At 38.4% G+C, this 22,334-nt stretch overlaps 1 protein-coding gene across 2 annotated transcripts in view; it reads left to right on the forward strand.

The window, feature by feature from the left end:
* Nucleotides 1-22,334, forward strand: part of prdm5 (PR domain containing 5) — a 48,286-nt gene that overhangs the window by 16,360 nt on the left and 9,592 nt on the right. For both annotated transcript variants that reach the window (XM_079477746.1, XM_079477747.1), the window contains 6 exons: nt 3,983-4,067; nt 4,162-4,319; nt 5,543-5,636; nt 8,705-8,865; nt 10,656-10,749; nt 22,060-22,145. In XM_079477746.1, the coding sequence (XP_079333872.1) occupies nt 3,983-4,067; nt 4,162-4,319; nt 5,543-5,636; nt 8,705-8,865; nt 10,656-10,749; nt 22,060-22,145 (678 nt within the window). The remainder of the gene's footprint in view (nt 1-3,982; nt 4,068-4,161; nt 4,320-5,542; nt 5,637-8,704; nt 8,866-10,655; nt 10,750-22,059; nt 22,146-22,334) is intronic.

Consider the following 22,334-nt stretch of genomic DNA (forward strand, 5'->3'; position numbering starts at 1 on the left):
GGCAGGTTTAAAGTTCTTACGCTTGGAATGTCTCCCATGATTCCACTGCGTATTTCTGCTGCATCAAATCCAAAACCCCGCTCTGTTTTGGCCTGGAGAATGCTATCATCACTAGGTCTGTCTAAAGCTTGAGATGGAACAGACACTTCCTCCTGTCAGCGTTCACTCAACGGCGGTTATCAGTGCAGCCGTTCTGAGAGCGGAGCCTTTCCAGCTTCATGTGTGTTTGCTGCTCTGCATCGGTCAGTCTCTCACTTGAGAGGGGCTGCTAATGTTTCTGTAAAGCTCGTCCAGCAGGTTATGTTAAATCTCTGTCTCAATTTGTGTCCTGAGAAAAAAGTTTGGTGTTGTTCATAAGTGGTTTAGCTACAGCAGGTGTTGAATCGAGGTTTACATTTAGACATTTTCTGTGGAACTCTGAGGTAATGTATGGAATGCTACAATGTAAGTTGTTTATTCTTGTGAGAATTATTTAGCTACTTGTACTTGATGCAATTTTTTTTTGAAAAATAAACAATAATCAATTATTGAGAATATACATATCATTACCTTACCCTGATATGGTTACAAAATAAGATTTATTATTAAGCGGTGTATTCATATTTTTTTTAAAATGGAAACCATTTTGAGCGTTTAGGGTTTGGTTTTTTGTTTACATGACAAAAGAAAAATGCAAACCAGTCTCAAAATTCAATTTTTATAACACAACATAGTATTCAGGCCCTTTCATACACCCGGCGCAATGCGGCACGTTGTTTAAAGGAGTCATATGACACGGCTAAAACAAATATTATTGTAAGTTGTAATTCATTAGATGTAATTCAATGTGTATACACGATTTAAGGTTCAAAAATGTGTTTGCATCTCCTCTTTCCCCCGCCTCTCTGAAACACGCAGATTTTAACTTGTGCGCAGTGATTGGTCGTATACTGCAAGCCTGTGACGGAAATGTAATGCCTCTCACCATATTTGGAACATCAGGTTCCAAAGCAATTGTACTGACAGGTACGCCCACCTTACTTGCGTTTACATTTGGGCGGTCTTAGTCAAATCATATCAAAAACTAACGTAGATTTTTGGGGGTTTGGTTACACGAGCCGTTTCAGGCAGGTCTTGGGTGAGCATTCTTTTTTAGATAGAATGCATCTTTTGTTCCGACATTTTAATTTTTGCAATTTTAAGTGTCTAATACATGCATGGGCAACTTATAACACACCAAAGACACAGATCGTGCCATTTATACCGTTTAAATAGCAAATACATTTGTGCCAATTTGTGCGGCCATGGGTGTGCTGATCTAAAAAAACGCATTGTTGACGCGTTGCTATTTTGAGGAACTGAAAATAGACTGCGCCATAGACCAACACAAACCTGGTCTGAAGTCAATGCCGCAATATTTTTTTATTTAAAGAGTGCGTTAGTAGAAAATGCGCCTGTGGGTGGGTCCACAACGCATGTTCACTTAGCTTGTTACACAGAGGGAAGAGCAGCAGCACAAAAGCATTTTTTTAAATGAAACATTAAAAGATTAAAATGTGAAAGATTATTATAGTGTACATAAATATATAAATGCCTACATGTCACCTCGGGAAGCTTTGGTGGATTCCTGTTTGTCCCGTAGATGATCTGCTCACACGCTTTAACTTAACGCACGAGCAAATCAGTTTCTTCGCTTGAGAAGTGTTCAGCTTTTACTCCAACAAACTCTGCCATGTAAATAGCGATCCGCCATAGCGAGAGTGCAACTGGCTCTTAAAGGGAATGGAAGATGACACTCTGATTGGTTAATTGCACGCTACAACCATTTAGACCATGTACCAGGTGTGCTGACCGTTTTCCCGGCGTTAAACTAGCATAAATAGATTCAGATACGCCCTGAGTGCACCTGCGCCATGTGCTTTAGACCATGTGCTTAGATCCCTAAAATATGGCCGTTTGTCTCTCTGTAAACTTTTAAGGCTGCATATATGGCTGCGTATTATATGTTAAGTCTAAACATGCACAAGTATTCCCAAAACAATAATGGCGACCTCCATGCTGTGTGTTTGTGCTGCGTAACATTCCTCCAGCAAAAAGTAGTAAATGCAGATAGTTTTGATTCTGTTGTGGGCACGTGAAACTTTTCAAAAAATGCAAAGGAATTATTTTTAGTTTTTCACCGTGTAAACATTCTCCCAGTTAAGTTTGACTTGGTTGACTTAAATATCATTGATGAAACTATTTTGTATAACTATTTTGCAATTTGCGCAAGTAAATTACATTCAATGCAAAGACGGCAGGCAATGCGAATGATGTGAATTGGTCAGCACAAATGCGCCGTACATGTTTTTTGCGTCACAAACTTTGTCCGCGAGTAATAAAGAGCGAGGAATGTTATTGTTGATGTTTGGTGTGAACACAGCATGAGTTTAATAGAGTGTGATTTCTTTGTTTCTATCAACTGTTTTAACGCAACAGGATTTACAGGGCCATTGCTTTAGGAAATTGTTGAATACAGTTTTTGGAAGTAGCTATTTTAAAAGGCCAACGCTACAAACTTTACTTCCAAACTGAAAAAAACGTAGTAATGTTTTTTAACAAGTAGTGGTGTAGCGTGACAGCACGGCTTGCTTGTTTTTATGTGACATTGTATCACACAAGCAGCTTTACAGTTGCATAAACCCAAACAGTAAGCAAACGCTCTGTGCAAGAATGTCTTCAAATGTAAAAGTGTTGGGAAAGCCGATTTTATCAGTCTGGTTCCAAACTGTTGTTAAAACATAATTTACAGATTTATTAGAATTGTACTTTATTTAGTTGTTAAATATGATTTCATATAGCCATTTACAGAATTTGATGCAAAAGCAAACTTATTTATGGTTGTACCTGTGAATCTTTTTTTGATCACTTATTTTTTTAGTGTGGCACTAAGTCTTTGTTTTGCTTTATAGTTTAATAAAAGCACTAAAGCATATTGAAACTGCGAGAATGTTAGCCAACAGAGCAGTGACTTGGACCCGGAAATACTGTTAAAATCTCAGGTGGCCGTTACATGTGTTTACCACAGATGTATGTGAATAACTTTCTCCAACTAACACATTATATTAAACATGATCCTGGCTCTACCTTTATCCTGAGTCTACTCACGTGTGGGATAGCAATGTTTAGGCCCAACCTTCAATGTATTTAGTTACTACTTGGGATATGCTTATTGTGTTCTGCTATTACTACATAAAAAGCATAGTTGTAGTTTAACAGCTTTAAATTATAAGCACCTTGTAAGTTGACAAATTTTGGTTTAGTAGTTTTCCCAACGCTGGTTTACACAATTAGACACCGTGACAAATCAAGTCAACTTAATTTATATAGCGCTTTTTACAATTTCATTGTTACAATGCAGCTGTTCAAGAAACATATTGACTATAAGCAAACATATAAGGTTTTTCAAGTCAAAACAAAAAAGGTGAACACACAGATGTGTATATGTGGTACCTTGCTTTCAACATCGGACAAAGTGGCATAAAAACCTGAGAGTTGTATTATTGCGGTAATTCCTACCTCCTGATTCCCTCTGAGAAATCTCACTCATGTGTCCAGACAGACTGTAATAGAACATTTTCAGTCAGACTTCATCACATTGAGCACAGCGGTATTGACCATAGCAGTTATTCAAAACCTCTCAGAGTTTAATTACATTTCCATCTGTCTGAGTCTCTGTGTGTGTGTCGTCCACTGTGAGTTGGGTTAAGGATATTTTCAAGGTCACACACCGAGAGCAGGCTAAAAAACCCACCCAAGAGTTAAACAATCGCCCTCAACGGTCCATTAAAAGACCTCAGATGTGTTCTGGCCATTACGGTCATACGGGCTGAGCTTTCCGTTCTGCTTCTTCTGTCAGTGTGTTTTACTTTGTGGTTTCTAAACACAGTTTGTGTGTGTCTGATTTGTGTTGTACTTTGAGCCCTCGGGTCTATTAATGTTGTGTATTTTGGTGTATTTTCAGGTTCATGAGATATTCGACTGTACCGCCTGTGATAAAAAGTTCATCTCCACAAATCAGTTGAAGCGTCACATGATCACACACTCCGGTAATGCACTCGCAAGCTCACACAAATGCATACAAACGCTATTCAAACCCAAAGCGAAAAGATGTTTTTTAATGGATTTTTTATGTGCGTGTAGAAAAACGTCCGTACACCTGTGAGATCTGCAACAGAAGTTTCAAGCGACTGGATCAGGCTACGGCTCATAAGATCATACACAGTGAAGACAAACCGTACAAGTGTAAGCTGTGCTGGAAAGAGTTCGCCCATCGTAACGTCTACAAGAACCATAAAAAGGTACCGGACTTTGATCAGTTTCAGATGGGAGTTCTTGGGTTCCTGTGAGTCCTGATTCTTTCCCTTCTGATGTTTCGAGTCAGGTAGAGTGGTAGATCGAAAGAAACGCAGAAACACAGATTGATCAGAAAGATTGATTTGGTCTGAGATTTTATCTTAAAGGAGATCTTCTGCCCAATCAGCCACTGCGGAGCCTAATCAAAACCTTCAGCTTAACCCTGACCTGTAGTGACCCCACACGACCCCTGACCTTTACACCCCGCAGATAACATTAACCCCAAAACCTCACACAGCTCTGGACAGAAAGAGAGAGAGTTTGCGAAAGGCCTAAGCATAGAGAAGGTTCTGATCTAAACAAAATATTAAAGACAGCCTTAAACAAAAGATACTTGACTTTCATGGTGCTTTTGTGGTTGTTTGTCAGATTCACAATGGCCCTTGTAGTTTTATGCTTACATAAACAAAAAATATTCTACCAACCATCTCTTTTTATGTTTCCTTGACGACAAATACAACAGAAAGGTTTGTAATGATAAGAGTGCGTTCTAGGTGGATTATTTCCTTTATATTGTCGTTTTGTGGTTGATTTACAAGTCCTTATATTATAGAAAAAAAAATTTTTTCATAATGTAATAACCTTTACTTCCAAAAAAAGGTCATATAACCATGGTTATGCAGGTTGGAAAAATAACAGTAGCCAATAATATCATGGTTCACTCCAGGGTTGCCAAATGCATGGTTTCGCACAGAGAAAATTTGACATTTTCATAAATTGTAGGTGACCTTAATGAGTGTATTGAACTAATTCACTCTGCCAAGTGTATATAATAATAAAACTGAATCGGACAAAACGTTTGTAAATTGTTTATTTAAATAATTCTTAAAAAAAGGAGAACCACCTCCCCTAAAGCATCTCGAGGTAAGGTCATTTTATTTATGTGAATATATGTCAATCGTTACTGCTATACGATTATTTTCATTGATTGAAGTTTCTAATGCAGTATTTGTATTTATATAGTATAATGTATTTTATGTATGATACCATTGGACAGGTTTTGTTACAAAGATCCTGGGAACCCTGGTACACTCTCAAATCTTTCTTTTTTTATCTCGTACATATGGCACAGTAAACTGTGACTAATTTCTTAAAACTTGATGCATTTAGAACCAGCTGATGTTTTACATGTCCTCTGACTTGTCTATCGTTCTATGTCTCTCTAAAGACTCATTCAGAAGAGAGGCCGTTCCAGTGTGAAGAGTGTAAGGCCTTGTTTCGCACCCCGTTCTCCTTACAGCGCCACCTCCTGATTCATAACAGTAAGTGTGCTTTATTGTGTCTTCTAATAGACAGGAGACACTAATGTGTTTTTATTTCATTTGAGAGTGAATGTGTGCAGACATCATTTCAAGGCATCCCAAAGCTGAAATCAGACACGATTCTCTGAGTCAGACCACCCCCCCTCGATCCCTGGGCTGTGCGTCTGTGGGCCGCAGGGGCTTTATGGAGCCGACTGGTCAGAGCAGGATGAACCGCACTGCAGCTCTGCCCAGTCTAGACTGATCACACTGAGATTATTGAGCTACAGGAATTTCCTGCTGTCTTCCCATGAGACTCGCATATATACCATTGAGCTTTCACTCTTTATATATATGAGAGAGAGAGAGAGAGAGAGTTGTTGTTTTAGATGGGATACCAAGTGGTGTGTGGGTTTGGTGTGCGTGGTCACTTTATATATACAGTATTTGTGTGTGTGATGATCACTTACGGCCCACTGTGACATAATCTGATCCATCTGTGTCAATATTTGGTTAGGAAATAACGTTTTTTTTACTATCTTTTAAAAACACATTATAGTTTTAAGAGGGACAAATAGTTCACTGGCATAAGTCCTTCGCAAATATTTCTCAAATGCCCCCAGTGTTTTGTAAATGTGTGTAAATTATAGTTTGGTATCCACGCAAATTCGATCAATCTGTTAAGACCTTGTTTTGGGGCCGTCCAGATCTTTGTGGTGGATGAACGTTTTTTTGTTTGTTTTTTAGTCTTTCACAAATGAGTTTGTTATTCGTTGTTTATTTAAAGCTGCAGTCTATTAAAATAACTTTGGCCTCTTTGCCTTTTTTTTTACATTAAATTGCCGCCATTTCCTCCAAAATCTGCATAATTTATACTCATCATTACAAGCTTGTGAATAAAAGGGGTTAAGTTAGGGAGACAATTTTTCAAAACAGTTTTTATGTACTTGCCCACTATCTCATTTTTGCATATTTAAAAAAAAAGATATGGATTGCAGATTTATCTTATGTGTATATGTATGTGTGTGTGTGTGTGTGTGTGTGTGTGTGTGTGTGTGTGTATGTATGTATGTATGTGTGTATATATATACAGTGTGTATATGTGTATATATATATATATATATATATATATTATTAGATATGTACAGTATATGTAGATACATACATACATACATACATACATATACATTTCTATATATTTACATAAATTTTATATTGGACACAGGTTTTTATGGTATCAAAGATACATATTGAAAATACTTTTTAGATATAGTATGGGACAAACATGTTTTGGAGCTTCTGCAAGCGCGGTGAAAAAGAGATGCACAAGCTGGACTAAAGTTGGAATGGACAAATTTGACCCGGAACCACAAAACCACATCAGGATAAAACATTTTTTAATTGAGATGTATACATCATCTGAAAGCTGAATAAATAAGCGTTCTATTGATGTACTGTTTGTTAGGATAGGACACTATTTGGTTGACATCTGAATGTCTAAATATCGCCTTTTGATTTTGTCCATCAGAGGCGCTGTAGCAGGCGGTTGCTAAGAAGAAACGGGTTTGTTTTAACACTCACCGATGTAATGACGTTGTGGAGAGTAAATGAACATGAAAACTGAAATTCTAAGCTTTACATAGATACAAAACTCGAGTGGGCCATTCCCAAAGAGCGGGCAGCGGTAAAGTTTGTAACCGTGTTTCTGGCCATTTTTATTCACGATTTTGCTGCATACACTCACAAAAATAAAGTTTTTATATATTTACGGTAAAAACATTCTTCATGGAACATGATCTTTACTTATAATCCTACATATTTATGCCATAAAATAAAAATCTATAATTTGGACCAATACAATGTATTGCTGGCCACTGGTACAAATATACCCGTGCGACTTATGAATGGTTTTGTGGTCGAGGTTAACAAATGACAAAAAATGTATGGATCGAGTAAGAATTAGTTTACTGTATATCAGAGTTAAAAACCTGTTTGACAAAACTATCAGTTTATGGTAAAGTCACATCTAGATAACTTAATGTCTGTTTATGTCTTGTCTTCAGTTTTTTATAGTTCTTTGGTCCAGTATCTCTTACACTTTATCAAAGTTCAATATTTTCATTACAGTCACTGTTAACACAGTACTGTTCCAGTAACAGTCCTGCTAAGGCAATTATTGATATAGATATCAGGTTTGAGATTTCTGGACTGGAGTAGAGTTTCAGTTTATCCTCATGAATAGCATTGGTTCAACCCAGCATTTAAATTCCACGACAATACGTCATAGCCTGTCCTAACTAGACACAACTGATAGTTCTTAATGAAGTCTACAAACTTAATCGCAGTTAATCCTATCAGGATACATTTGATGTTTAATATACACCAGTATAGAACATGTTTTTTGTCTCTCAGTACCATCAGAGGGGATACCTCCAGTTTCAACTTCCCCAGAATACCCTTTCTGTCATGGAAAAGTTGGAAGATTACCATCTCAAAGTCTGGCGTAGTCGGCATGCCAGTTCATTTAAAGACATTGTTCGTAGTCCAGGCTTTTACAAGCCAGCGTTCCGTCTGTTCTGCTGGCGATTAGATGTGGTGACGTGTTGGGTTCTGTTCAACTATTTAAAGAAGCTTTAAACCAGAGTTCTGGCGTGAGCACTGCTTGTTTGTTACAAAAAGCATTGTTTGAGAGGAAAAACCTTTTATGGTGGTTTTCGCAACGCTTTTTCAAGCCAAAGTTTTCTTTTCTTGCCGTCGTGTGCGGTTTTGTGGGATTTCAAGAAGGCTTTGGAAGAAGAACAGAGTGTCATCCTCTGAAAGGAACCGTGACCTCTTTTAAGCGTTGAGCGGTTCCACGCTTATTCTATCTGATCTTGTTTGATGGCTCTTTTTACCTCTCCTAAAAAAGTGAACTGACATCCATTTAAAAAAAAAATGCTCAAATCAAGAGGTAACAGGACAGTAAAGTGGATTTGGGGACAACAAAAGTTTGAGTGACACACTTGGAAAATAATGACTGTCAGAATGACATGCGTGGTTTCAATGGGAGTCTCAAATCGCATGCTTTTTATCTTCTGTTGTCTGTCTAGGTGAGAGAACGTTTAAGTGTGACCAGTGTGACGCCACCTTCAAACGTAAGGACACACTCAACGTACACATTCAGGTTGTGCATGACGGACACAAGAAGTACAAGTGTGACCTGTGTGAGAAGGCCTTTGTCACACCCTCTGTACTTAAGAGCCACAAGAAGGTGAGTCCAAAATATATTTTTCTTGTATTTTATATATATAATTTTTCTTGTATTGTTCATAAAAGCTTAATGTGGTGAGGGATAGGTTAAACAGGTTTAACTTGCTGTCCACAGAAAGTTCAAAGTGAACATTTTACATTTATGCATTTGGCAGACGCTTTTAATAAAAAGGCGAATTAAGCGTTTTGCGCAAGCTAATTACATACAAAGTCAATGTAGAGACGCGTAGAGAACTCGCCGCAGGCGGTGCGAGTGTTGTGAAACGTGCTCCGCGATTGCCGCGAACACTTGTCAATCTAGTCTTTCGTGAAGGTTGAAAATATTTGTCATATTGCTTCACTCATGTGAAAATTACAAACTATTCCAGTTAGTAATAAGGAGCGTGGAACGCGATTGTTTGCGTTTGGTGTGAATCCAGCATTTAGCTGAGGTGCTCATGTCGCCTGTGAAGGTTCGACTCAGACCTGACAAAAAATGTCTTGCATTTCTAAAATAAAATACCACCTGTTGCATTTTAAGTGGAAAAGTGCTTCGGTTGCTGGGATAGATATTCTTGTTTCTAGTCAAATTTCAGAATCATTACACAAAAAAAAAAGCCACAGTGGATATGATTGTGTTCACGTTCCACCACTTTATATTCCATTCATTTTAAACGTATAAACCGTTTAATCTGAACAGCAGTGCATGAATACACACATGAACAGTTTTCTGAACTGTTTAAATTCCCAAGACATCACAGTCCAAACACGAGGCACGGAAAGTCAGATAAACCAGTGTGCAGTTTATTACCGCTATAGTTTTAAAGTAGTGTGTGTGATTCTGGTTAAGATAGCATTTGACATTGTCTGATCTCATTTCACTCAGGGCTGAAATGTGACCCGCTGTTGGCACAGGAGTAAAGAACCTTAAACATATTCAATTACTGTTTGACAGCAAGAGGAAAAGAAGCGAGGAGAGGCCAGCTACACATCACATACGCCATCACTGATACCACACGTTAACAGTACTCGTGTGTTTCAGTCCATGTGCAATCTACATTGACTTTTCTTTTTTTGTGCAAATGTCGCTGGTCATTGCACATGATGCATCAGAACACATTATTCTAAAAAGGAATATTGTAAATAATAAGAATAATCTTTTTATAAAAATGTAACAATTTTGCCGGCACAAAAACGTCATTCATCATCATCGGGAGTGCTTTAAAGGATTCGACAGGAGTAATGACTGTCTAACCACACTTCATGAGTGAGAGAGAAAGGGAACCGAGAGGAAGGGATGAAGGTGGGGAAGTGGAGATGGGAGTGGAAAGATAAGGGGCGGGAAAGGAAGTGAGAAGGAAAAGGGAGGAAAAGATAAAGAGAGGCAGAAAATAGCAGGATTTGAGTTTGAGCGACTGCTTCCCTCAGCACTGTAAGATAAGCCCTGTTAATAGCAGGTCCCTGGGTATAGAGGCTAGAAATGATATGATTCACTCCATACGTTTTCCTTGAACTAAAATCATGCTTGGTATTTTCGAAAAGGAATGGAAGGTGAGTTTGTTTAACTACAGAGAGATCGATATGTGTACGGATTTTTCATTTGTACGGAAGTCGACGCCCAGTAGGACTGGGCCCTCAAATTGTGTTACTATAGTAAAGTCTCGGTGTGTAAGGCCAGGAGCAGAGAACGTCTCAGAATCTCAGTTCATATCCACCAGTAAAATGAATACACATTCAGTTTTAAATTCAGTTGAGTGTGTCTGAATTTCGATCCTTATACTTTGTTTTTACTGTGTTTCTCACCCCCATCAGACACATACAGGAGAGAAGGAGAAGATCTGCCCATATTGTGGACAGAAGTTTGCCAGTAATGGAACTCTCCGAGTGCACATCCGCAGTCACACGGGTCAGTACCTCAACACCATTCACACTAACGCAGTCTGATCCGATTTCACAACACTTACCACTGTACTTTATATGTGACCGTGGACCACAAAACCAGTCCCAGGGGTATATTTGTAGCAAAAGCAAACATCGCATTGTATGGGTCGAAATTGTCATGAAAATGATCAAAATGGTTATAATTTATGGCAAATATCATTCGTTTTTTATTTGTTCTGTCACACAAAGAAAGACATGTAAGAATGTTAGCAATTTTCAGATCTGTGACATCATCCACTAACATAGAACAAAAAATATGTAAAAATGTTTTCCTTCTGTTGAATACAAAGTGAGATAGTTTCAAGAATTTAGGAACACAAACAGTTCTGGGGCACCTTTGACTACCATTTATTTGTTCTTACTATTGCAGTCAATGATGTTGAATTGACAGAATTGAAAATGACTAACATTCTTCAGAATGTCTTCTTCTGTGTTCATCAGAACAAAGGAATTTATACAGGTATGAAATGGCACAAGGGTGAGCAAATGACGACAGTTTTTTCATTTTTGGGTGAACTATCACTTTAAGTAAAGATCATGTTCCATGAAGATCATTTGTAAATTTCCTACCGTAAATATATAAAAACTGTATTTTTGTTAGTGGATGCATCAAAATCGCAAACAAAAATGGCCAGAAACACGATTACAAACTTGACTCGCTGCTGCCCGCTCTTTAGGAATGACCCACTCAAGTCTGATATCTATGTAAAGATTAGAACTTCTGTTTTCGTGTTCATCTACTCTCCACAATGTCATTACAGTGGTTAACCATTAGAGAGCATTAAAACAAACCTGTTTCTTAGCGGCCTGATACAGCGCCTCTGATGGACAACTTCAAAGACGATTTTCTCAATATTTAGATTTTGTAGATTCCAGATTTTCAAATAGCTGTATCTCGAAAAAATTCTAACAAACCATACATCAATGGAAAGGTTAATTTATCATCTTTCAGATGATTTATACATCTAGATATCGACAAATCGACCCTTATGACTGGTTTTGTGGTCCAGTGTCACACATAGTGTCCATAGACTGCTGCTCCATTACTCAACCTAAAGAGATTGTTCACCCAAATGTTGTCATTTTTTACTCACCCACATGACGTTCGACACATTTCAAGATATCCCAGCGTCTTCGGAACACAAATTAAGATATTTCTTCGAGGCCTCCTCATAGACACCATAGTAATTGTCACTATCAAGGTCCAGAAATGTAGTAAAAACATCATTTTGAGAATAGTTTATGTGCGCAAAAGAAAGCAAAATAACAACTAAAATCAAGCGCGCGTCCATGAGAGGACTTTTTTACGCATGCACATCCAGGTTGTACCCCAATGCATGCGCCATGCAGCGTTCAAGCACGCAATCCGAGTGCGCATCCAGGGTTGCGTGCTAAGATGGCGCATGGCGCATGCATTGGGACACAACCTGTATGGAACTCTAGGAACAATATTTTTTCTCATACTTCGAAATATGAGCTTCATTATTAATTCACTGTCTGTGCTATCTTTAACACATTATGTGCCATTTTGTGTCGATTTTTGGTCAAATAAATAAAACAACACGATTTTAACACGACTGTTTTTAAAGGGTAGCGTGAAACCTCCAACAGTACGTATAGCGGGACATATGCATCTCTCTGGCTCTCTTCGTATATGTCAGTGTGGAGAATCTCCCAGAGAGCATGTTCATTAAAGAGCCTTTATAGTGGAGATCTCAACATTCCTATGTGCTGCCATAACAACAGACTGCAACACACAATACACTTCTCTCACACACTTACAAACAACTCGCTCTCTCTATATACAAGATGGCTTTCTTTTTCTCAGCACATCGGTCCACACAAATGTTTATATTTCACTTACTAATAGTTCTGGCCTCTAGAGTGCCTTCACGACCACAGTTGCACACATTTTGTTGTGTCATAAACGTGAACGCATGAAGATCAACACAAATATAGACTTAAAAACCATAAAGACCAAAAGATTTCAGCTGTGGTAAAAACAAGATGCGCGAGGCTGTTTGTGTGTTATGCAGAAAGGAATGCAGTAGCAGTGGTATGAATGAGGGGCGCACCTCAGTGAATGGGAAGAAAGCGTTTTCTTTGGAGGCATTCAGCATCGTGACCTCTGACCTCTGCCGTCTGTAAATCTGTCTCCCCTTTCATTCAGCCAGACTGGCATTCACATGTTTTCAAGAGACATATGTTTAAAAACAACGTTTTGGTGAGTGTGTTTGTCTACCTGGTGTCCGTGTGATGGCAGATCATTTTAACATATTGGACATATTAACCCTTTCCCTCCAGCGTTTACGTAAAGTTGCCAGCGCCAGCATTTTTTTACATATTCACAAAACTTTCATGGCCTCCGGAATAGTTTTTGTATGCATATGATTCAACAAAAATAAAATATCGTATATTTAATATTTAATATATCAATGGACAAGAAACAGAGCCTCTGCCAACAACAACAAAATGTTGTAGCTTCATTTTTTTATCAACACTTTAATGTGGGTAAGTGTCATATAAACACAAAAGACTTTTAATTCAAAGTCTGCTTTTCGATCTGTCATTCGATCAGCTCACCTCTGCTATGGGGTTCAAACTCGGTGCTGACAGCCTGTCTGCAGTTTCAAAGTGTTAATCCTAAAGTGTTAACATTGTTTGTTGGTTTAACCTGCTTGAGTAACTTTGATTTAGGCTCTTTAACCAAAGTTAAACCCAACTCCGTAAGCATTGTTTTATCCAATTATGGTCTAATCCTAAACCCACCCATATGTTTCGTAGATCCTCACATGGGCTCAAGTTAAGAGAAAACTCTCAAAAAGCTGCTACGTTTAAAAACCATTGCTTTCATTTGTTTTAGTACCTGACAAACTTGCGTTACATGGTACAGAACGTTGAATTGCGTTATTCTGAGTCAGACCCCGACATGGGCCAACCAGACTGGCATGAGCTTTACTGAGCCCAACATGTTGATGACATCATCCAAAGGCGCCACACAGGATTTCGCTTGTTAGACTGTCACTTTATTTCCTAAACGCCCATCTCGCACTGCTGTCACAGAGCTTGTGTAGTTTACAATTGAACCTTGTTCATGATGCCTCGCAGAATTTCCATTTTATAATGTCATAGTTCTTGATTCTCATTGGCTTATACATCTCTAGTTAATATTAGTAATGTAGAAGTAGTATAGAAGAAAGATTGTATTATTTTATATAATTAATTATATTATTGTTAAAAATCTTTTTAAAGCTTTTTTTTATAAACAAATATCACCTCTTTTATGCAGAAAAGCCATTTTAAAAGCATCTCATTGCTTATTGTTATGGCTTTAATCACTTCCTGAAAATACAATCCCTTAAAAAAGTCCAGAATTAAATTAGACTGATGACATAGGCTGTTAGAAATGGGTAAACGTATAACACGTGTAGACAACCCTTCGTCAAGTTAGGTTGTTGTGACTTTTGGGGTGGGATTTGACCACAGTTAACGGAGTATTCATGTGGTCTTAAAGTGCTCATTTAACATCAGCACGAAAACTGATCTCAGATCAATCCCAAAAAACGATTACACTAATAATAAAATACATTGCTCACCCTATATAAATGCTACATAGAGCAGAACATCAAAGCGAATGGAGACTGGGCCCTTTTAAGAAGGAATGGGTGTTTTCCTTTAAATGTCCCAGGAAAAACACTGTCCAAACAGATCCAAGGACGCTGGTGTGAATGGATGTACTGTCTGCATACGTGCATGTCTGAGTTTACACACGCTGCAAGATCAGCGTGGTGCCTTTGGAAGGGGTGCGCAAGGAGGACCTAAAGGAAACACTTACGGAATGCGTAGGGCTGAATGACATCATGTGGGGTGTCAAGGCCTGAGAGAAGCAGCAATTTTGCCCTAGTTTAGCTTCTCATTTACAGATGACTGAATGAGCCATTGTAGACCCCAAATGTGTAAGGTGTGTGGGTGTGTGTATTGGAAAAGCCTCTGCATTTGCCCTCAGGACAGATCAGACCGAATCAGTCTGGTACCCTCATCAGTGAAAGTAGTTCAGCCATGAGGTCAGCGTACATGCTATTTGTGGTCGTACGTGAAAGTGACACAAAACATCAACCTGTCATCAACTAGAGTAAAGTTCTTGTTGAAAACTTTTCCTGAGTGCTAGGTTTTTCTCCAAATTTTCAAATTTCATCATTTTAATTGGACATTGGTCAGGATGCTCCACGTCATCCAGCAACCGACTAGTCCATTCGATGTCAATTGTTACAGTTAGCAAGACTTTTTCTACTACTCTCCAAAATAAGTAAAAAATTGCTTTCTCACAGTCCTGTCTGATTACAAAATAACAGTAGGTCAGACATGACGTCGATCGGAAGTTAAAAAGGTTTCACTTCATGCCGCTAAATGAATGAAACTCTGAAGACATAAAGCTGTACCATCTCAGGACCGGATTGACATATTTATGATGCTCAGATACGAGGGGCTGACAGTATAAACCGTCACAGCACAGCTGGAGGAAGCTGAAGCACGCGTGTAAGTTTATAGTGATGTGTAATTCTTTGGGATGTTCTCGCTGCAGGAGTCTGTGTGTCCTCACAGTAGTCTAACAGTGCTCAGTTAGACACACACACACACACACACATCCATCCACATCTGGAACGTGAAAGCTATCCAGTCAAGTAAAATTATGTGTGTGTGTTCGTGTAGTAGTGATATAAACATCTCTACTGGGCTGCACGCTTCCGCATCCCAACAACAGAACATAAGCAAGTTTATCCACTTGTGTAAATTCAGATTTAAAATGTTTTAAGTGGATTTTTTCCCCATAGTTACGAATTTGCTTTAAAGACAAAAATATAATAAACATTTCAAACTAGTTTAAGGGGTAGAGCCTTCTTCTAACTTAGTCATGGTTCATCTGTACAACACAAATAAGATATTTTGAAGAATGTTGGTAACAAAACCACGGCGGTGCCCATTGACTCGTATCGGTTTCGTGTCCATACAATAGAAGTGAATGGGTACAGCTGCTGTTGGGTTACCAACATTCTTCAAAACATCTTGTTTTGTGCTGAGCAGAAGAAAGTAAGTCATACAGGTTTGAAATGACACTGGAGGTATAAATGACGAAAGAATATGTCACTTTAACTTTGTTTGTCAACAATTAACAATACTGGATTATTTGTATTCTATTATTAAATGTATTCGCTTTCCTGTAGCTCAGAGGATAGAGCATGGCACTAGCAATGCCAAGGTCCTGGGTTTGATCCCAGGGGATTGCATGTACTTAGAAACAAATGTGTAGTATAATGCAATGTAAGTCGCTTTGGATAAAAGCGTCTGCCAAATGCGTAAATGTAAATGTATTATTTTAAATTTTGCATTGTTGCAAGGCCGATTCACTATAAAAACATAGTAGTATAGAAAGTAGAAGCATACAAAAATAATAATTACAGAAAGCAACAGTATAGAAAAAAAGGAAGTCCTAGAAAAAAGTATATACTGTAGTTTCGCATGCAGAACTGCATGTACATTTTACCGAATACAGTGAAGACATGGTAACAGTTAAGCCCGTGTGGTGGCATCTGGATTAATTTCGGAGGTCTGTCAGTAATCAACAGGTCAAGTGTGAAGTTATTGGGTGTGTCTGTGACTGATCAAAGTCAAACGCTTATCGGTCAAAACTGATCGATATTATATTACAGCACCACTTCAGTCTGTGCTAGTCCATACCCGGAGGCATCCAGGCCTAGATTTACAGTGAGTGTGTGTGGGTATGCGTATGAATGTGTTAGCCTGCCTATGTGTGACCGTTTTGGATGTTGGATGAAGAAAGAGGAAGTCAAGATTGAGTCTATGATGGACAGGCCTAATGTCTTTTATAAACCGAAGACCCTGAGCTACAAAGATCTCCACATTACACCAGCACAATGCCCGGCATGTGACAGGGACAACCATCTGTTCACCAGACACACACACTCACACGAGGAGGGGGTTGCCAAACGGATCGATTAGCAGACGGGGGTGTTTGGGGCCACAGAGGACCGCCGGGGATCTGGAAAGAGAGCCGGGACTCTTGGGTCACACAAAGACGGTGTCCCGTTACAACACATGCTAAATCAGTTAGCCCTCCGACATCACTCACACACATAAGGACCTCAGATAGTAATTTCTTGGTGACGTAGCTGAATCAAAAGAACAAGTAGATTCTTGTCACCACAACGGAAGGAGTGTTTGTCCAAGTTGGATTCAAAGTCTTCAATTGTATGGTATTTTCGTCTACCAAGCAAAATGAAGTGCTCTTCTCCTTATCTTGACTTGATACATCATAAAGGGTATCTAACACCGACAAAACAGCAAAATGCAAGAATTCGTCCCATGTGAATTATCACATGATACATGATTAGTGGCTAGCTTCAAGCTAAAGTTGTATCAAGCGGTTTGCAAGGCTTCATACCAACACCCTTATGGAAGGACATACTTGTTACGTCTCAACATATTGGAGACTCCGATCGAAAGACGGTGATGCACCAGACTTTGGAACATGAGGCAGAACTTCAGCCAGAGATCTCATGAACGGTCCTCCTCGACACCATCTGCTCGTAGATGCACAAGCTTTTTTGTGTCTTGAGCTAATCTGTGTTTTACAGACTTGACAAATGCTCAAATCCCTCGATTCAAGATTCTGTGCGAAACAAAGACTCGTTGGATCCCTCTTCTAATGTCTTCTACAGAGGTTCTTCAGGCAATAGAAGACTATTTACATTTACATTGACATTTATTCATTTGGCAGACGCTTTTATCCAAAGCAACTTACAAGTAGTTTTTTACAGTGTCACATTACTGCAGAGCAATGCTCAAGGGCCCTTTAGTCATGACCTGCTGGCACTGAGATTAGAACCTGCAACCTTCTGATCACAAGCCCAATTCTCTAACCATTAGGCATTTCATCATGTTAACCTGTAAAGCGACTCTGACATTTTGGATGAAAGCCGCAAGGATCCCTGCATGCATTAAACACACCATCACAAGAAGAAGATGTGTCCTAATGTTCTAAGAAGATTGAGGCCTAAACCACATGATACCTCAATATCTTGAGAGCTACAGTAGATGGGAATGTGCGGTTTGATCTACAAACGATGTAAACACGCATCTAAAGATGTTCAATTCGCGACTGCTATCATTCAAAGAACAGTCGCCCTTCAGTGGAAATATAGATGGATGAGATTTGATGGAAAAGGTTGACATTTCTTAAGTAAATATACTTTATTAAGGAAGAGGGATACTTCATCCAAAAATGAATAACTCACCTTCAAGTTCTTTCTTTGGATATTTGGACAAATGCTTGGAACCAAACAGTTCTTGGACCCCATTGACTACCGTAGTAGGAATAATTTCTTCATAATTGTTTTGTTCTGTTAAACACAAAAGATGATATTTTGACGAATGTAGGAAAGCAAACAGTTCTGGGGCACTTTTGACTATTTTTGGGTGAACTATCCCTTTTAAAGGACTAGATGTTATAATCTTGATAATTTCAGCACAGTATATTACATTGTATGACTAGATGGAAATAACCCTTGATTATTGTTGTCACTTTACTGAGATACGTTAAGTAGGGAACAAATATGCTGGTAACAGGAGGAGCGAGGAGGGCAAATTTGGAGTGAAAATAAATATAGAACAAGATGATGGTACAACATTTCACTGGGGTTATTAGGTGGACACCCCCTTATTCCTTGCTGCTTTGATGATATATGCCTACTTTACGAGGGCAATTTTGTTGATTCTGTTTTCTTCTTTTATGCTGAGGGCAGAACGCAGCGAAACAGCAGTTTTTATGACATGATATTGTTTCAGGAAGAATCCAGAATCATGTGCCGCAATACCCAATAATCGGACATGGTTTTACAATTGCTTTATTTATTGTATTACTAAACATGCTTGTTGTGTTATATAGGAGGAGCACGGCTAGATTATGGAAGTATGAGAAAAGCTTGTCATCGTCGAATCAGCACCGTAATGGATCTTTGTAAACGTCTCTGCAGAACGCTCGGTCTTATGTTTAATGAAGATCTGACTTGCGCACTCCCCCTGAAGCTGAGCTAATTAACCTTATTATATAAAGGGCAGCAAAAAAAGTTTTCCTCGCCAATCTCTTCGTTTATCTAATTAAACTGCGCAACTTTTTTCAAATCAAACAATTATTCCCTGAAGAAATTGCATTAACAAGAAAATGAATTACAAAGCGGATTGTTGCGCAATCAGGACGCACACACGCAAGCACACAGCAACTGGCATCTCTCTTAAGGCAGTATTATTAAGTTATGTTTTGCCATTTCACATTTCTCTATGGGGCTGCCCCAATTGCCAGACGCATTACCTATTCCAAAGGGAGTCATTCTCTATCCAGAAAAGCTTTATTTCATTAGCCCAGAAAGGCCTATAATGAGAATAAAGCTTTGTTTCACGTGCATGGACTTATCTCCGCATCCTGCTACAGCCATGGCTGGAAAAGGTCGGTCTCAAAGTTATGTCAGCTTAATATTTTCAATCTTTTTTCAAAATTGTGTTTTTCACTGTAACCCAACAAGCCAAACCATCTCTTTCTTACTTTTTTGCTAATCTGAAGAACCGTTTGTGTAACAGAAAGGTTCTTCAGATATTAAAGGTTCTTTATGGAACCAAGAGGTTCTTCTATGGCACCTTTTGAAGCACCCTTTCTGTAAAGAGTGTAGATCTTTTTAGGATAACATCATTGAGAAATGTAAGTATTCATCACAACACAATGCAAGTGGTTGGAACACTGCACAGATTTTTTTGTGTGGCTAGTTTTCTCCTCCATGGGTGTGTTTTCCGAACAACGACGTAACTCACTGCTTAACCACAATAAGACGCGGCGCCTTTGGATAAACTAACTAGCTAGCAATTACTATTGCCCGAAAACCTAATAACTTTGTTGCACATTCGCCGTTTGAACAAAGTTGGTTTAACAGTATATTTGATGATGTCACACAGGTGGTGCAGTCTACTAATCTATTATATGATCTATAATACAATCGTAATTAGTGCAATCGTAATCGTAGTGAAGTGATTATTACAGTAATGTATATAATTTAGAGCATAAAGCAGATTGTATCTCAGATTCAGTCTTGTGTTAATTATGGGTGTTTTTCAAATAAAACCAATTGAAGTGCTGAATTGAGCTGTATGTGTATGTAACTTCATACGGCAGGACTGCTGCGCTCTAATCACAACTGGCCTGCTATCTGAAACCCGGATCAGTTTTATCTAAAGCAGACCCACGTGTTCGCCCACTGCTTGACTGACAGCTTCTCTATTTTGGTGATACTGAGCACGCTCAGATAGCATCTTTTCTATTCGGCCCAGCAACACTTTGATCCGGAAGGGGCGGGGTTTAACTGACCCCACCCACATAGGGGTCAAGTCAGTTCAAGATTGTAGAGATAGTTCCTGCGTATTTTGTTTTACGTTGAGTAGGCGAGTGATCCTGAAGGGGCACGGAGTATTGATTTGAAAATCCTGGTTTATATTTTATATTCCTTGTGGACACATTATTTCAGACTTTTTGTAGACCGAGATCCGACAGTATACGGTATATCCATTTTGTGCCAAAGGGCACATGTTGTCGAGCAAAGATTAAGGCTTTCTCTTTTCGCATAAATTCGTATCTGATTGTAATTTGAAAATCCAGCTGCTTTGTGAATTCGCTGTACTTGATCCTTGGCTACAAAAAGTATTTGTCATCAAAAATGTCGATGACAAGACTTTGGCCAGTACCGAGGGCAGTGTTTAGCCTCAGGTTAACCCAGAGCACATTATCAGATTCATCTCTGTACTTCTGTGCAGGATACAATTACAATAAAAATTTAACTGTAACGGTCAAGCCAGGTTTTTAATGTGATCACTGGTATAATTGTCCTGGGACAGATTTTTTTCATGTGGTGATTTCTGCAACATATTGGACCTTTTAATACAAGGGCGATTCCGAGTTGTTTGCCAGGCACACAATTCCAAACCCGAGTTATGCCTGGCATCACAACTTTCTAGAAGAGGGCAGAAGATGCCAGGCTTTGATCTCAGTGGTGTAGAATGTTAGAAGCATTTGTGATTTCATAATGTGGAAACTGCATTAAATCCTTCATTTTCATTTTCCACCAGATCTATCAGGCAGAGGATCTGTGGAGCTCTTACCGAGCCAACCACATTTCCACTGACCCAAGAGTCAAATGGCTTTGTTACTACATAAACCTGCCCACTAACAAACATTCTTGTTATATGGTCTTTGTTTCTTTGTCAGTTGTACATAAAAAAAACATCAGTGTTCATAACCTCTCTACCTAATCTTAGTGACTTTAAGCGATCTTGTCTGTATGATTTTGCGAGAATTGTTTTATGTTAACACCCATAAAAACATGTAAAGGTTTCTTTAATTTTATGTTTCAAACCGAGATGGTGATAGAGAGGCAAGGTATAGATTACAGTATAGTCTTTATGCTATCACAGGCTTTAATATAACAACATTTTTCATTTAAATGTATATCAATTAAAATGCATTTTAGTTGATTGACTGAAGCAATTCTGTAAGATTCTGTTTGTTTAAAATAATTCCTTGGGAAACTTTTTTATGTATGCAAATTGTATAATATCAAAGATACAAATAGTAATTGTGCAGTTAATTCTCACGTCATTTCAGAAAGTGTTGGAAAAATCTTCCTCTCCCCAAATGTGTCACTACCGAAACAACATATCATTTAATAAGAAGGATTATATTATCCTAATAAGATTTTGTTTAAATCTACCCTTTAAATCTATTTTTAAATATATCAATATTAAAAAATTTTCACACGTAAATCAATAACAGTTATAATTCGTACAATATCTCATGTGTAATTTATGAGATTTGTTGTATTTTTAATCCAATCTTTCTTTGTAAAATGCATAAAATTGATCAGACTGATTTCAAAGTTAAGGACTCATTAGTTTATATATACATTGAACCAAACACTATCTTAACATCTTAGTTGAATGTTCATGAGAGCGTGTGTGATGTGATTCTCTGTTATGTAGATGCGTGGCTCAATTTAAACCTCTGAAATAGTCAAATGTTTTAAGTAGTTTGTTATATTTTGCGACCCCGGATGCAAATAAGAAAAGGTCCGGATCCGGCCCATCCATATCAGACACATCCATATTCTGTCAGCTGTTTTCTAAAAGTTTGATGTTTGATGATGTGTGTTTGTGTGTTCAGGTGAACGGCCGTATCAGTGTCCATACTGTGACAAAGCCTTCAGCAAGAACGACGGTCTTAAGATGCATATACGCACACACACACGGGTAAGACCACTCACAGGCGCACACATACATACTCGCAAAACTCTCTTTGTTCTATATATTATCTCCATGAGATCTGTTTGTGTGTGTTTACGTTTCAATGCTGGTACAGAAACATGTTAGTTAGATACTTTATTCATCCCAATGGGAAATTCACAGTTTGAATTAACATGTGACCAAATTATATCACAC

This window comes from Barbatula barbatula, assembly GCF_947034865.1.
Source record: "Barbatula barbatula genome assembly, chromosome: 17".
NCBI lineage: Eukaryota > Metazoa > Chordata > Actinopteri > Cypriniformes > Nemacheilidae > Barbatula > Barbatula barbatula.